At 35.6% G+C, this 17,380-nt stretch overlaps 1 protein-coding gene across 1 annotated transcript; it reads right to left on the minus strand.

Annotated features, from left to right (window-relative positions):
• Nucleotides 1–256: 256 nt before the first annotated feature.
• NTS (neurotensin) lies at nt 257–17,161 on the minus strand. Its single transcript, XM_032220498.1, has 4 exons — nt 16,924–17,161; nt 12,983–13,044; nt 1,200–1,421; nt 257–403 (listed from the first exon to the last, which is right to left on the minus strand). Exons 1-4 carry the CDS (start codon nt 16,994–16,996, stop codon nt 257–259), a joined length of 504 nt encoding a protein of 167 aa, XP_032076389.1. The 5' UTR covers nt 16,997–17,161.
• Between the last annotated feature and the right edge of the window lie 219 nt (nt 17,162–17,380).

Consider the following 17,380-nt stretch of genomic DNA (forward strand, 5'->3'; position numbering starts at 1 on the left):
ATTCTTTAATATTATCAATGGCATACAATACATAATGCTTAGAAACTAGATTTATTTGTAAATGTATTTGTCCAGTTAATTTTAAGTAGGAAAAACATCACAATCCACTAACAACAATAGCAAAAAATACACAATTATGTTATCATCTTGATTGCGTTCCATAATATATTTCCACACATAAGATTTGAGGTTGAAATAAGGGAGACATAAAGCATAGTTAGTTATAAACTACATGTACATTATTTCAAAGGCTGAGTCAGTAATATGAACTCCTCTTCAAGATGTATGGCCGTCGGGCTTTGTTAGCATGTAATTGTCGTTTCAGAATGTATGGAGTTTTTCTCTTCATCAGATCTTTATCTTGACTTGCATTCTCTGGATCGTAAATATCTTGTTGGAGCAACTGCTGGCAATAAGGAGAAAATACGGAATCATTATTTCACCTGAAACAATTTTGCTGTGAGGAATATTATCCAAATTGTCCTGAATTCTGCTACTTAGCAGAAATAAGGATGAATATAGCAATATAATTTGAAGAAAAAAAACAAGAACACAATGAGCAAAGCTTATAAATAGGAAGAATCATCTTTCAGTATGATGACCTGGAGAATTAAGCTAATTTTAGACAGTCACTGTATTCTAAAGGAAAAGAAGGGAGGGTCAGAGGGAGGGAGGGAAAGAGGGAAGATGTAAAAAACCCTGTTTTCCTAAAAAGTTGCTTTTTCATTCATTTGTGCCTCTGTACTTTTACTTTTTCATTATTAATACTGAATATATGCTTTGCAATATGTTTTCAATTGTAATGGGTAGCATATTGGTGCTAGAAATATGGAAATACATATTTCCATACAAATAAAATACTTTGGCACATTCTTAATAGCAGATTTTCTGATGCCTTGCTTCACAAATGGATAATTGTACTCTAGTGGTCTAAATAGGTCCTGAAACTTTATGTTAAACTGAAGTCCTGTTAATTTGTCTTAACAATTTAGCAGTAAAACTATGAATATGCTCTAAGAATAAAAATATCAAACTGCCTGTGCGTGCTAAAATGATAGATTTCACTAGTAACTTGCTAAGTATGGTTCCAAGTCTTTATCTAAAAGAAAATAATTAACTACATGGACAGTATGAGTCAAAAATTACTGTAATATAAACAAGATAATACAAAATAATAAGAAGTTAATTGTTAATATTACCTCCCACTGCTGAAAGTTTCTGGTATGACAGACTTTTTGAAGCTGATACAGTGTCAACATTGCTTCCAAAGTGAAGCTCTCAGAAGTAGAAGCAAATTGTCTTCTCATCATAAAATCTTCCTCAGGGTCACCTGTTTCTTCTTCTGGATTGTTCAGGTTGCTTATGAAGTCACAAATATTCCAAAGTATTAGTTTCCACTGGGGTGATTTTGCTTTGTTTATCTGAAAAAGGCAAGATCCGGTGTGTAAATTATTTATCCTTCTAATCAGCAGAAGGATATAAGAGTCAGGCTACATTACATATATTTTTTGTAAGGCTGTCTTTGCCTGCTCAGATTATTATAGATTCCCTCCTTACTAGTATGGCAGTTAACAATTCAAAATCTCTCTCCCTCCCTCCCTCCCTCTCTCTCTCCTCTCTCTCTCTCTTTCTGTTACTACTGCTAATATTACGTTTATGCCTATGTGTATATTTTTAGCCACATCACTCTACAGCAGAATGAAGACCTCTGAATAGAAAGTTATGGACATGTTTCTACATTACAGCTCTAGTACAGCACCTTAAACACTATACTACAATAGGTATCTATCTATCTATCTATCTATCTATCTATCTATCTATCTATCTATCTATCTATCATCTGTCTGTCCGTTCATCCATCCATCCATCCCTCCATTTCTCCCTCTCTCAAACATTTTTCCATTTTTTCTGGTGTCACCCTGGAATTAACAGTTTCCACACTGAAAACTTCTATGGAAGGTGTTCTTTTATGATATTTTCCCCTGGGATTTGAATGAAACTTGAGAGAATAAGATGCAGACCACCAGGATGATCAGCCTACAGACACCCTAGGCAATAAACTAATTCAAGTACTCTATGCACTGAAATTATCTTCTTCTTTAAAAGAATTTGCATCCATTCAAACTGAATGAAAATTGATAGAAAAATGTATACAATATTTGACAGAACTAAATGAAATACCCTATTTTTCAGGGTATAAGATGCACTGGAGCATGACGCACCAAGATTTTAAAAAGGTAAATTAAAAAAAAAAATTGCACTCTGAAAACCTCCCAAACCCTCTGCATGCCTCATTGTTTGTGAAAAATGGGGCATGCAGAGAGTTTGAGAGGCCTGCAATGTGCTCCGGGGGGGAGGGGGGGCAAAAACTAGCAAAAAACGGCCTGTTTTTTGCCCCCAAAAAGGACATTCATTGCCTTTGGGAGGCTTGTAGAGTGCTCCTGGGGGTTGGGGGGGGGGAGGCAAAAATGAGCAAAAAAAAATGGCCCATTTTTAGCAATAGCAATAGCAGTTAGACTTATATACCGCTTCATAGGGCTTTCAGCCCTCTCTAAGCGGTTTACAGAGTCAGCATATCGCCCCCACAACAATCCGGGTCCTCATTTTACCCACCTCGGAAGGATGGAAGGCTGAGTCAACCCTGAGCCGGTGAGATTTGAACAGCCGAACTGCAGAACTGCAGTCAGCTGAAGTAGCCTGCAGCGCTGCATTTAACCACTGCGCCACCTTGGCTTTTGCTTGTTTTGACCTCCCCAGCCCCCAGGAACACTTTGCAAGCCTCCCAAACTCTCTGTATGTCCATTTTTATGAAGGGGGTGGGATTTCAGGTGGCCAAAAGTGTTGTATTCAATGTATAAAAAGCACCCAGATTTTCACCCTCTTTTTTTGGAGAAAAAGCTGTGTCTTATACTCCAAAAAATATGGTACATTTCCACAAACTCCAGAATATGAGTAGGAACGTAACTGAAACTATTGTTCAAGTTTTCTGTGGTATATAAAAACTGTTTTCCTTGATTCTAACAATCATATTTAAGCTTCAATAACTATAAATTCTGGCTTTCCGATGATGCAGTTAGAACCAAGTCCTATGCGCAATTAATTAAGTCTTCAGATTATTAATAATGAATAATGCTGTAACTCAGAAAGATGAATTAATTATGAAAGAAAACTAGCAGGTTTCTTCCCTCCCTAGCTAATATATTTTCTTCCACACCCTCCCCAGTGCAAGGGGAGACTTCTGCACATGATAGAAAAAATAAACTCAGCCATATTTCTACTTAAGTATGGTTTTTTTAATATTCAAAATGATCCTAGCTTTAAATAACTGGTGTTCATGCTATGGTATGGCATTAACAATCATATTGTCTTGTCTTTCCAACTCAGTAATAAGCAGTCACGTAAAAAGCTGATCCTCATAGCTGCTCAGCTCTAAACCAGCTCTAAACCATCATTCTGGAAAACTCTCTTGTTACCTGAGATAAATTTAGAAATTGAAGGCATCTATATAAATCAGATTATCTACGTGCCAATATATATGCTTTCCAGAGTGAATACACAGTGAATCCAAAACTTAATTTTAGGTTAGAACTTTGTTTCTATTTTGAGTTGTTTCTTGGATTTGTCTGTTATTGCAGTACATAATTTAATCATGGTGTCAACTAGCCTGCTAGGCAGGGACAAATTTGCATAACAATGTTTTGAAATGTCTTCCTTGATGATAGAAAATTGGCACAACATGGCAGAGAATTTGAATATGTCTCTCCTTTAATTTCAAAACAGGACCTTAAATAATTAAATATTTCTGATGATAAAAAAACACCCTAGATACCATTTTTTCCATAATAAAATAGGACTGCTGTTGATACAATGTGGGAAATATGCACTGATTATGATTAATTTGAACATTTTAATTATTCAGCAGGTGTATTCTTGTCTATTGGCATGATCAACTATGTTCCAACACTTTATTGTGAAAAGGTGATGAGCCAGATTTTTTTTCTGGAGAAATATTGGCACTAAGCAGTTATATTAGTCATTTGTCTGAAAAAAAAAAAAAGTTTCTAAGAGTATTTCACTCTTTTTTAATGCCATATCTCCCTCTTTCTTGGTCTCTCTCTTTGAACCTATGGTATATAATAAATGTATTAGTTTAATCACAATAGTACATTATGTTTTATTTTGTCTTTTGCAGCATTCAGATCATGAATAAAGGGCATATGTGAACATGTGACTCTCCCCAGCATGGTCATTTTGTAAATCTCATAATTTTACAAGTGCCCAATGTAAAACCGAGAGAAGGTCCCACATTAAAATGCAGTATTATTTCATTGGAATGTAACTCAGAGAGTCCTTAGATGGAATTGACTAGTAAAACTTTATCGGGATACACCTAATTTCTTCCAGATTGGCATCTACATGCATGTTCTCTGTGGCAAGCTTCTTATGAATCAGGCTGCAAGTCAAATTGACAAGATTATTAATTATAGACTAGGGAAAGACCAATATTGAATTAACAATATTTTGAATTGTCAGTCATTTTAATATACATTAAAATGCTAAAGTTACAGACATATATTACATCAATAATGAGGCCTTAAAATTAAGCTCGTCTATTGTAGAAACCTTTTCAGAGGGAGGAACTGTTGTGAGATTGTGTGGAATATAATAAGGGCCCTCCCAATTAAAAACTATATGTAAAAATACTTTTTTTAAAAAGCAAATAAAACATTTAAAATAAAATAAATTTGAAATGGCTGAAATATCCTAATGTGCAATAGTGGTGAATATCCATAGCTCAGGTGTAGGATAAAGGTGAGGGTTCATTCTTCAAGCATGTGGGTTGGTTTTTGAATGGTTTACTAAATTATACTGAAGATGTTACCTAGCCTGGTAATGAAATGTTTGGAAACCAACTCACAAACTTGGAGAATTCAGTTCAATTCAATTTATTGAACTTGTATGCCGCCCTATTCCCAGAGGGACTCAGGGCGGCGAACAAACACATGGGGAAGGGGCCATACAAAACATACAAGACAAAAACAGAAAACAGAGACAATTTAAAACTACCCAACAGACGCAGCAAACAACCTTCACCACCATATTCTTATTTTCCATTCAAAAACATAGAATAACACATTTGTCTAATTATGAAATATTATTGTCATGTTTTAATTATAATCTATAAGATGACCCATTGATGAGTTTTCTTCTTGAAGCTTCCATCTTTTAGACACATCTAGAAGCCATTGTTCTATATTCTTTCTTGCTTCTCCCTTATATTCTGAATGAGGTATGACAGTTCTGCCTAGTGTCCTATTTATTACTACATTATGAAGAGATACCTTTCCAATATGGAAAAGATGAGCAAAATGCATTTTAGCTCTCTATAGCAGTAAGCTTTTCAATAGCTTTGTAAATTCTTTTGTTCATTGTCTTTTAGGTGTTGTTTCCCCCCCCCAAAAAAAAAGAATGAACAATTATAATCCAGGCATTATAATAATGACTGAAGTAATTTATAATGTTTGCAAATAATAAATGGATAAGTTTAGACTGCATTTAATAGTATGTTTAAGTTTAAGTTTAAGTTTCATTTTATTTATATGCCGCCCTATTCTCTGCGGGACTCAGGGCGGCGCACAAACCCAAGGAGGGAAAGGGAAACACAAAAACTACAAATACAAGGCATTTAAAAACAACCAACAGCCACACGATTCAAGAGGGGAAGGGAACTCATCAACTCCAGGCCTGCCGACACAGCCAGGTTTTAACGGCTTTTCGGAAGGCCTGGAGAGAGGTGAGGGTCCGAATCTCTGCAGGGAGTTCGTTCCAAAGGGCCGGAGCTGCCACAGAGAAGGCCCTCCCCCGGGTAGTAGCCAGATGACATTGGCTGGTAGATGGAACCCAGAGGAGGCCTGCCCTGTGTGATCTAATGGGTCTTTGGGAGGTAATTGGCAGCAGTATAATTCCTTTGCCACAATCAAACCTCAGAAGTGTGAGGTCTTTTCAATGTATCATTATTTATTGCAAGAGCTTCAGGAAATGGCTGGGAAAATGAACTTTTTAATATCTTCCACAAGCTCTCACCTCCAATTTAAGCTATTCTCACATAAGTGATTCAGTTTTAGTTCCCATCACCACCATTACCATCTCTTTACCCCTGAATCCAATGACACAATCAATTATTGAAAGGAAAATTTCACAGCAATGTCCTCTGTCTAGAGTCATTTGCATCAAAAAGCCATGATGCAAAAAAAAATGTTGGGAACTCAAAGTCCCCTCGCTTCAACTGCAGCTGTGGTGCTTAAGCAAGAGCAACAGTAGTTAGACTTACAGTATATACCACTCAGTGGTGGGTTGCAAATCCCGTTCCAACCGGTACGTTTGGAACGGGGCCGGCAGCATCCTCATGGATGCGTGCAGTGCGTGCACACACATGTGCAGCACATGCATGTGCTCAAACACCTCCGTGATGCTCCAGCTGCTCTGTGGAGCGTCATGCAGGTGCTGTATGCACCATGTGCCTGCACGGAAGCACAAAAGACTTTAAACTTTGGTAAGGAATAAGGGCGGGTGGGTGGGCCCTCCGGAGCACTGTACTGGAACGGTATCTGGTGCTCCAGGCTGGCTCCGGTACACGCGTACCAGGGCGTACCGCCTGCAACCCACCACTGATACCACTCCACAAGGCTTTAGAGAACTCTGAGCAGTTTACTAATGTCAGCATATTGCCCTCAACAATCTGGGTCCTCATTTACTGACCTTGAAATGATGGAAGGCTGAGTCAACCTCCAGCTAGTCCGGATCAAATTCCTGGCAGTGAGCAGAATTAGTTTACAATACTGCACCATGGCTCTTAAGGTGCTCTAATAGAGCACAGGGACCCAGGTTCTTGCAAATCCTCAGTCACAGATGCTCACTTATCTCTGGGCCAGGTTATTTGTGAGGGGGAGGAATAGGAGAAAGGGACATTATATACAAAAAGTCTGGCAAAGTCTGGCACTCAGCACAGATCAATTTAGCAAGAATATTTTAAAACAGAACGAAGTCAATCTGCAATCACTTGTTATGCCTGTGGCAGTTTGTACCCACTGCTATTTTCCTCCATTTCTAATGTTTCTTTGGACTTCCATTTCTGCACTAAATGCCCTTTAAGCTGCTCTTGAAACTCAGTGGTTATTGCTTGTTGGCTGAAACATTGAGACTACTAATGCATCTCTCATTAGAACTGCAGGAGAGGTCAGAATTTTTCTTTTGGGGATCTTAAATGCAAGCCTGATTTTGCAAGGTTTCTCTTGGCCACCCCAACCCTATTCATCTTGCTTCATCTTTTTCAATCTTCCCTTCCTTTTACAGAAGAGCTTTAGCAGATGTCAGAGAGCTACAGCAAAGGGGACTATGGGAAATTTATGTTTCATATATTTACCATTGCTTCGTCATTACTATACAAATGCTGAATGTTGCATAAATAAAACTAAGGTCTAAAAGTAGATTCTGCCTTATAATGGGAGGCTATAATTGGATGTTTCAAACATGACAATCAACATTATGGAGTGTTAAATATTCTTCTATTTTTCTTGGTAAGGTTGCTTGATATCCTGGATTGACATCCCAAGCTGATCAGCTGATAGGATCTAATATTTATGAAAAAGACTAATTCAAAGTACATAGGTAGGTAACTTTCAAAACTTTGAATGTGATTCCTCAAAATTTACATCAAATTATAATTTTAAATATGAGTGGAAGGAACAATCCTTGATTACCACTGATATTAGTTTAGGAATTAATGTGAGAGACTGACCAGATTTCAAAGGTGAGAGATGACACTAATGAAAACCTTAAAATCAGGACTCTTTTATTCCAAGTGGAATATTAGCTGTTTGTAACTGCATAAGTTACTGATTGAATTATGATCACCTTCCTCTTTGCTTAGAAGCTCTTCAGATAAAATGCTTCCACATAATTTTTACACTCATTTTTTTCCCCTAAACTTGTCTCTTTTTTCAAACAATGGATTCACAAATAATGCCCAAGGAAGTACAGAGATAAAATGATTCAGTTACATTTTAATGAGGATCAGCCAAAATACAAACAGTACAGATATGATTAAAAGTTAAGCACACAGGCTCAGATCACCCAAAGGCTGAGAGATATTATGGTTCAAAGGGTCTTGTGGTAAACTGCTGAAAAAATTTATGCAGGTATGTAGGAACTTTGATTCCTCTCCCCACTTCCATTTTCTTTGATTATTATGTATGCAAAATGTCCAAGGTAAAGACAGAAACATAAGTTTTTTTGGTTTAGTTGGTTATAATCCTCCATACACTACCATCCAACAGTTGGTTACTTTCTACTTTTTAGCACAACATCAAAACACCTTGGAATTTCTTTTTGGTGATAACCATTATGTTTAATAGGAAACATTTAATACTATAGTGGAATTTTTTAAAAATAGCATACAAGTACTCACTTTTCATAGAAATTTTCCATTTTTTTCCAACCTCAAACTTCTCTCTCTTAAATTAAAATGCCTACTTTTTTTAACCTAATCATCCTGCCAGAAATCATATTTAATTTCTTAAAATATGTAACTGTTCCAAACTGAATTGTTTGACTAGATTGAAAATGTTCTTTTTCCATGCTTTACTTTGATACTTTTTTTCTCTCTCACACAGTGTATCTGCCATGTTGTTATTTTCAGACAAAGTATAATAGAATTTGGCACTTTATGATGTTCAGCTTCAGAAAATTGCAGTACTTGGTAGCTGACTCAAAAAATTCAGTCTCCCTAAGGAAATATATATGCCAACATAAAACAGTTACTTCATAATGCCATTAACTGGGTTTGATATGCTAACAATCAATATTTTATCTGAATGAGAAAGACTTTCTTTCTGATTAAGAACTTGGGCATGAGGAAAATTTTTATTTTGTTTAAATAAACAAGATTTTACTTTTAAAATTTGGCATGGAGAAGACCATTGTGTTGGCCACTCTGCTGGGTTTGCTGTATATTTTAGTTCAACAATATCTGGAAGACCACATGCTGGGCAACCATAACAGTTAAAACTAACTTCAAAGCAAGCAATAGAAGGTAGCAGATGTGTTTAATGGGTCCAGGCAAACTGCATGATATACATAGCGCTTGATCTTCCACAAGAAGAGAATAACTAGAAAAAAAGAACCTGTTTTTATATTTCTCTCAGGCCACATAAATAGAAAGGAAAATACAGATAAATACAAACTCAAAAATCATGTCTTGAATATTTTGGAAGACGTAGTCTTCGACTTACAACAGTTCATTTAGTAACAATTCAAAGTTACAGATTTTGTTTAAAAACAATTACAGTTTTCTAATGATTATTTGACCTCTTCAGATTTTACACACATACACACACACATATCTGTTTCTTTCATGAAATTGAAATTTCCATGTCAGTTTCATATAAACTATTGAATGACAATTACTCATTTTCAGAAGATGTGTTTATTAATGTGATTCTTGGCAGATGGAGAAGTTGAACGTCTGAACAAAATGCAACCCCCCCCCCAAAAAAAACCTTACACATTCTATTTATTATATAAACCCAAAAGTTGACTTGTTAATATGTGAAATAAAATGCTGGAGTCCTTATAGCTGCGTTTTATTGTACATAAAGGCTGTTTGATGGGATGAGTGCTCCAACTCATCAAATCATGAAAGCAATAAGCTTCTCTTTATAAAATAGCTCTTACAGCAGATCACTTACATTTTCAGATAGATTATTGCCTGCCTAGGCAAAATCTTCAGTGCTGTGATCTGGGAGAAGTTAGAAATTGATTGGAGAATCAATTTTCTCCAAGATCATAGCACTTGAAGATATTGCCTAGACAGAGAACAAAAATGAAAAACTAAGTTCAAAGAATACAATTCAACCTTGGGTTGTTCTCTACAATGCAGTTTGTTTTCTTCTCTTGTCTCCAATGAAGCAATGTGGTCACTCTGCTCTGTTATTTAGAACTGGGAAAGGAGATGTCATTTGTGGATCAGCTTCATAATGTTGCTTTACATAAATTCTCACTGAAGAGAAGAATCTGTTCAAGTATTTGTTTAGTTCCTATTTCTATATGTATGCATTACTGTGTGAGTATCATTCTAACTATTGGAGGCTCTGAAAATGTACAGAGTTCAGGTTTATGAATTTATGTAGAATCCAGGAACCTGGGCTTTCATTTAATTATTTCTTATGTTCTTAATTGCAAAATATGTATTTCAATAATGTGAAATTTAAATCAATTCCGTACAGATGGCTCACATATTACTTAAATACCCAATTTACCATGCAGTCTTTTATATAATGGCAGAGCTCTCCAAAATACTTATTAAGTGCCTGAGAACATAGATTGTGAAATCTTTAAAAAAGATCAGCTGGATCAACTTTCCTACTTTGAAAGATGAATTCTTGCTATCTTTTGGGGGCCTTTGTTGCCCTTCAAAACATAGGGTCCCTGTGTATGGTCATTTTCTATAGGTTTAAGATTTTTGTTGTTGTTTCTTTGTTTTAAATTTTGTATAATATATAATATAAAAAATAACCACATATCACATTTTTTTCTTAGAGCTTCTGTTCACATTTCTTACATGAAAGTATGCAATTTCCTAGTCTATAATATTGTGTTAATATGAAACTATGAAGACAGAGGGGGGTAATTTGATTTTTAGTTGATGGTTTGTAACAGAAGAACTTGATTGATTTATCAATTGCCCTGCCCATTATCTGGATTTCAGTATTATAGGTTTGAAACTGAGATTATATTTCTTACTAATTTAGTGAATGCTTTATGCTTTCCAGAAAAAAAAGTCTTATTTTGTAATAAGCTTAGACAGAAAGAGATGGCATTTATTCAATTTAGAATAAGAGGAGTAATAGTAAATTCTAATATAACTAGTGCCATTACTGGATGCAGACTATGATATTACAGAAATATGCAATGAACTAAAAGGTTATAAATAATGGTCATCCAAAATTTCAGCAATGAACCTAAAATAATAATAATATTGGCTGCAGCTTAACAATATTTAGAAGAAATAACATCCTCTTCTTTCTTTTTTATTCATGGGAAACATAACCAGCTGCATAACAGGATTTCATGTTTATGCAATTACATTTTTTACAGCAAAATATTGAAAATTTGCTTACATTCTGAACTCATACGTTAAAGTGTATTTAGGGGATTTGGGAAATATATGCCTATCAAAGCATATATTCTACTTTTTGAATCTATGAGGTCCTGAGATAATTTCATCAAATATGAGAACATCAAAATTCCATTGCACACAAGTCTATTCTGTGTTAACAGAATAACAGACTTGGAAGGGATTTTGAAGGCTCAAGCAGAAGACCCTACACCATTCCAGACAAATGGATGTCCAATTTCTTCTTTAAAATCTCCAGTGATGAAGTACCACAACTTCTGGAGCCAAGCCATTCCACTGATAATTGTTCTCACTGTCATGAAATTTCCCCTTAATTCTAGGTTAGATCTCTCCTTGATTACAAGTGACCCTCTCTTCTTTCTAGCAGCCCCTGAAATATTAGAAGACTGCTATCATTTTACCATTAGTCCTTCTCTTCGTTAGACTAGTCATACCCAGTTCCTGCAACCATTCATCATATGTTTTAGCCTTCCAGCTTCCCAATCATCTTTGTTGCTCTTCTTAGCATGCTTTCTAGACTCTCAACATCTTTTTTTGTATTGTGGTGATCAAAACTAGATGCCGCATTTCAAGTGTGATCTTACCAAGCAGAATAAAGTTGTATTAATATTTCATGTGATCTTGATAATATCCCTCTGTTGATGCAGCCTAGAACTGCATTGGCTCTTTTGGCAGCTGTAGCACTTTGTTGGCTGATATTTTAGTGGTTGTCTATTAGGACTCCTAGATCCTTCTTACACTTTCTGCCATTGAGCCAGGTATCACCTATTCTATACTTGTGCATTCAGTCTTTTCTCACCACTGAATTGCATTTTGTTGGAAGGGACCTTGTGTTCAAATCTGTTAAGATTCTTCTTTATCTTGACTCTATCTTCTAAAATGTTGGCTATTCCCTCCAGTCAGTGTCATTTGCAAATCTGGTGATTTCCCCTTCTATCCCCTCATCTAAATTGTTTCTGAAGATGTTGAAGTGTTACAGGTAGTCCTCAACCTATGACCACAACTGAGCCCAAAATTTATGTTGTTAAGTGAGACAGTGGTTAATTAAATTTACCCCATTTTATGACCTTTCTTGCCACCGTTGTTAAGTGAATCACCGCAGTTGTTAAGTTAGTAACATGGTTAAGCGAATCTGGTTTCTCGATTGTTTGTCAGGAGATTGCAAAAGGTAATCATTGACGCTGGGGACACTGCAACCGTCATAAGTACAAGCCATCTGGCAAGCGTCTGAATTTTGATCACATGACCATGGGGATGCTACAATGGTCATGTGAAAAATGGTCATAATCACTTTTTTCAATACCATTGTAGTTTTGAATGGTCACTTAATGAACTGTTGTAAGTCAAGGACTATCTGTAGATAAGATAGAACCTTGGGGTATCCCACTTAATAATGCCTTGTAATAGTTTGGTTGTTTCGATGGGCTTAGTTGGTATTACAAGAAAAGCTAATATTGCTATGTGACTTGAGGTTAACATCGCTTTTATCAAGCAAAATTATGTCTAGAAATAAAACTTCAGCCAATAACTTGACATTATCCCATAATTGCCCGCTGGTGGGAATGTGCTAGCTAGTTAAGCTGTGTATCCATAATACAAAGAATATAATATTATTTGGCATTGTCTCTTTACCAATGCTTGTTCTTATTTATTGTATTTGATTTAAGGACCCCTTTTCTTATTTCTTATACTCAACCTTTAAGTGTAGTATTATTATACATTTAAACATAGATGTTTGATATGAGTATTCCTGAATCCTAAAAGGGGGGATGCACAAAAAAGTGTTACCTTTGATGTATAGATATTGGTCAATAAATCAGCTTCTAGGGCTTTCATTTCCTCTTCTGAATCTGCAAGTTAAAGAGAAACATATGTTTACTATTGCATTATAAATCACTAGCATTTGTACTTCACATATAGAATTTAGAAATATCCCTTAAAAACAATTTAGGGTTAAGCACTGACTAAAATAAATGTTTGGCAAGTGCTCCTTTCTTTAATAATTGCTTGTTAATTTATGCCATTTCATTGGAAAAATATGTTTAGTAATTAAAACAGCTTATTATTGGTCAACTGAAACATTTAAACATCTGATCACCAATAGTGAAAGTATGGGATATGAAATTAGACTTAATTTCTAAATTAACATACTTCTGCAATGACAGCATGTACTTTATATAGTTAAAAGAAGCTCTTATTTTTTATTTTTTTATAAATTGAATAATTTCAAACATCCTTTCAATGGAAGCCAGTTAACAGTTACCTTCTATGGAGAATATGTAAGTCATATTCATATACATTTACACTCAGTGGTGAGGCTCAAATAATTTAACAACCAGTTCTCTGCTCTAATGATTTCTTCCAACAACCAGTTCACCAAACTACTCAGAAACGTAACAACCGGTTCTCCCAAAGTGGTGCAAACTGGCTGAATCCCATCACTGTTTACACTGATATATTATTAATAAGGATACTGTATATGTAGCACAAAAAGAGATTTAAAGTTTCAGTGAGTTTAATTGAATTTCCTGGTCATCGTCATGTTCAGTGATAGAAGGACTTGAAGAATGTCTTATAAAAGATGTTAAAGGGGAAACTGTTTTTATCTAATCATCATCATCATTGTCATCATCATCTAAACTCTATAGTTGAGTGTAATTGTGAGTGATAAAATAAAATAGGCAGATTGAAAATAAGTCCAATTGATACAAATAGCTGAACTCTTGTTATTTGCTGCTGCTGCTGTTCCATATAATTCAATCGACCGGTCATTAGTAACTTTATTTGGATGGGCTCCAACTAAAGTAATGAACAGTATATTCCTGATTGAAAAACAGCAAATGGTACTAGCTCATAAATGTATACAATATGACTAATATATTGCTTTTATCTTGCTTCTCAAGTTTACATCCTCAATACAGTACTTAAAGTAAAACAATGTTATAAACACTGTCTCTTTAAAAAAATATCAATGCACTTTAAATGCACTATAGTACAAATGGCCCACAAAAAGTATAAAAAGTTATATTTTATTAAAAAATAAAATGTTGCCAAGATAGTAGGGAACCAGAAAAATAAAAGAAATAAATCAAGAAGTACCGGTAGGTGTTGGCATTTTAATAAGTATCTATAAGGGTGGAAGATGAATGAGAAATAATATGCTTTATGGGTCTACTTTTCAGGGTTTTGCAGTGATCCAGATTTGAAGAAGAAACTATGATATGGAATATATGAGCATGCACATGCTGAACCAATAGACACTGCCTTAAATCAATTGTATCACCCTCCCCGCAAGGATCATGCATGAGCCCAGAAAAAGAAAGAGCTCTTTAAGGAGTCACCAACAGGTGCAACGTGTTTTCCATGCATGCTGTGAAACATATTTCCCCCTTTTGAATCCAAATAACCTTATAGTCCTTATAGTAAAACAAATCCTTCAAATTTTAATGACAAAGAATTCAGAACTCAAGAGCTCAGGAAATAGGACATGGGGATTAGGGGAAGTTATCTGGACAGGATCCAGAAATGATATTATGGAATTATATTTCATCAGAGTGAAATGAAAAATACACACATAATGGTAATATTACTAAGAAAAAGCTAAACATATTCATCAGACTGTTTTACAGTTCACACATTGACTAATTCTTATTATAAACGTCATCAAAATCAGGACTTCTCAGAAGCTCAGTGAGATTATTGCTCCTCCAATATTCAGGGATCACAGCAAAGTTGTTAACACTAAGACTGCCATTAATTTTCCTGAAACATTTCATTGATTTTCATTTAATCTGACCCTTTGGATCAATACATTTTGAAAGAATTTATTCCTGGATTGTGTCTATTGTGATCCAATTCAAGGAATCACGATATTCTGTAACGTTTCATTGATTTATACTAATAATCATTTCACAATTTGCAAACAACGAAGAACATAGCTCCTTTTATCATAATTGTGGTCATATATTTATCCTTTATATAAGTACATTAATCCTTAGGGTTAATGATTTTACTTTTAATGATTTTTGAAACAGATTATAAAGCGAACAATCTTTTTTTGATATTTACCCATGTAATAGGCTGTATTTCTAATATCCTGGTCATCTTCTCAACTTTCTCACCTTCTTATCTTTCCTACTACACACTCCTTTTGATATCTTATGATTTATCACTTGATTTTATCTTATGATTATGGTTGTATCTTATGATTTACAATCTATAACTTATCACTTTGTTGTTTGCATATATTGTACATTGACAGCTTATGCACCAGACACAAATTTCTTGTGTGTGCAGTTACACTTGGCCAATAAAGAGCTTTGTTCTGTTCTATTCTATTCTATTCTATTCCCTTGATGCATGTATGTGAAAGTATATAGCTTGTGGGGGAGATATGGGTGCATACCATTTTTTATTTATACCAATTTTTGGTATAAATAAAAAATAATTTATTTAAAAGGGAATAAACAGTCTGATAATTATTGGTGTACAAAGAACAACTTTAAGGATGAATGAGCTTAGTTACATTGCAATAAATATTTGCTCATATATCATTATATAGAAATATCTCCTACTTTAACCAAACCTAAAGTTATTCATTTACAGTCAGAATAACAGTTCAAGCCTTTTTGATTTTTAACATTATTATTGCTGGATTTCAAGATTCTGCAATAAATATATGGAAGAGCAGCAATTTGGGGTGGGTGGGGTAGGGTTTTTTTCTGGTAAAACATCCCTACTTTTTTAAAAAAAAAATCTTTGCAGTTATATTCTATTGATTATCATGATTATCTCTGTAAATATCACTGTCATAACTATTTTATTAGTAGGAAATAAAAAATACATGTTTTTCCCCTAAACGTTGCACAAAATTGTATGCATGTTTTCAAACCTGAAAATATAAAGATTGATTGCCTTGGCACAACTCTTGTTCCTTTGTATCAAAATTCTAGATCTACAATAGGTTTGTATTACACAGGGGGCAATATTCACTCCATTTCTTTCTTCTGCTAATTTATTACTGATACAAATGGCATACCTTGGAGTTTTGATTTACAACAATATTAACCCTACAAAGCTCAGTTTAAACACTTGTGACATTTAATTCATCTGCAAGTCTGAATGTCTCCCTTTCCTTTATTTTGAATAAAACTAAGGGGGGGGGGGCGGTCAAGTCTGAGATACTTTCTCAAATTACATTTCTGCCTCTTTTTATGTGATGGTTGTCTTCCTCCTGCTCTTCAAGATTGTTTCTACGGTCCATTACAGAATCCAAAAACCTGGAGACTGGAAGCATGGAATTTCCTCTTCCCTGTGCTAATTTACAGGTGCATTTCAATAAGTCTGTAAATGTGGCCCCTGTCCCAGGATGATCTGCCTCAAAGAACTTCTTCAGAAAGAGAATACCTAGTTGCTGAGATACAATTCACCTATTTTTAGGGTTCAGACTGATACAGGAACAGGTGGAAGCACTTTTCAGAAACTCGCATTTGTCCCTCACATTTTAATTCACCAGATTCTCTCTCCAAGCACTTATCCTAGAAGAGCTGGTTTATATTTCATATTGGAAGCTAACTTTCTGAAATTGACCAGACATTAGCCACCCTGCATTGGACAACACAAACTCCTCCCATAGTAGCAGCACCGCCGGATTAGCCCAAATCCTTCTCCCAATCGGAAGGGAAGCCGTGCCAAAAAGAGAGAGCGAGAGAGCGCACCTCGGACCTTACCTGAGCCCAGGCTCCAGGAAGCGGACGCCAGCAGCATCGCGCACACCAACTGCATCTTCACCATTCTTGCCATCCACTCTCTCCCTTTTCTCTCTATACAGTGAAGTCCATATACAAAAAGGCAAGCTATCTGAATGAGAGCGAGTCGTGCAGAAAAAAGAGCTGCTGCCTTCAGCTGGTTTTTAAAGAACTGGACCCTAAAGGGAGCTCCAGATGTCCCCTAAGTATATAAGCAAGCGGGGAGGGGTGATGTCACGAAAGCGCAGCAGCCGCTCTCTTAACCAAGCATCCTCCCGCCTGCTCCGTCCCCTCCTCTTCTTCGGAGCGAAACTGACGCGATTCCTCCATTAGTTGCGCTGCGCTTCACATTTCCTGAAGCAGAAAGAAAGGGGCAAGGGACTGTGAGACAGACGGCGCCAAAAGGACAGTCTTATCAGTTGCGCCCGGTTTTAAAACC

This window comes from Thamnophis elegans, chromosome 7, assembly GCF_009769535.1.
Source record: "Thamnophis elegans isolate rThaEle1 chromosome 7, rThaEle1.pri, whole genome shotgun sequence".
In the NCBI taxonomy this organism is placed as follows: Eukaryota; Metazoa; Chordata; class Lepidosauria; order Squamata; family Colubridae; genus Thamnophis; species Thamnophis elegans.

Bases quoted from the DNA above. Each gene is read 5' to 3' on its own strand.
- NTS (XM_032220498.1), bottom strand. From the start codon at position 16,996: ATGGCAAGAATGGTGAAGATGCAGTTGGTGTGCGCGATGCTGCTGGCG. The intron at 1,422-12,982 runs GTAACACTTTTT...TGCCTTTTTCAG, and splicing joins CCAATATCTATACATCAAAG to ATAAACAAAGCAAAATCACC. The intron at 404-1,199 runs GTAATATTAACA...TATTGCCAGCAG, and splicing joins GAAACTTTCAGCAGTGGGAG to TTGCTCCAACAAGATATTTA.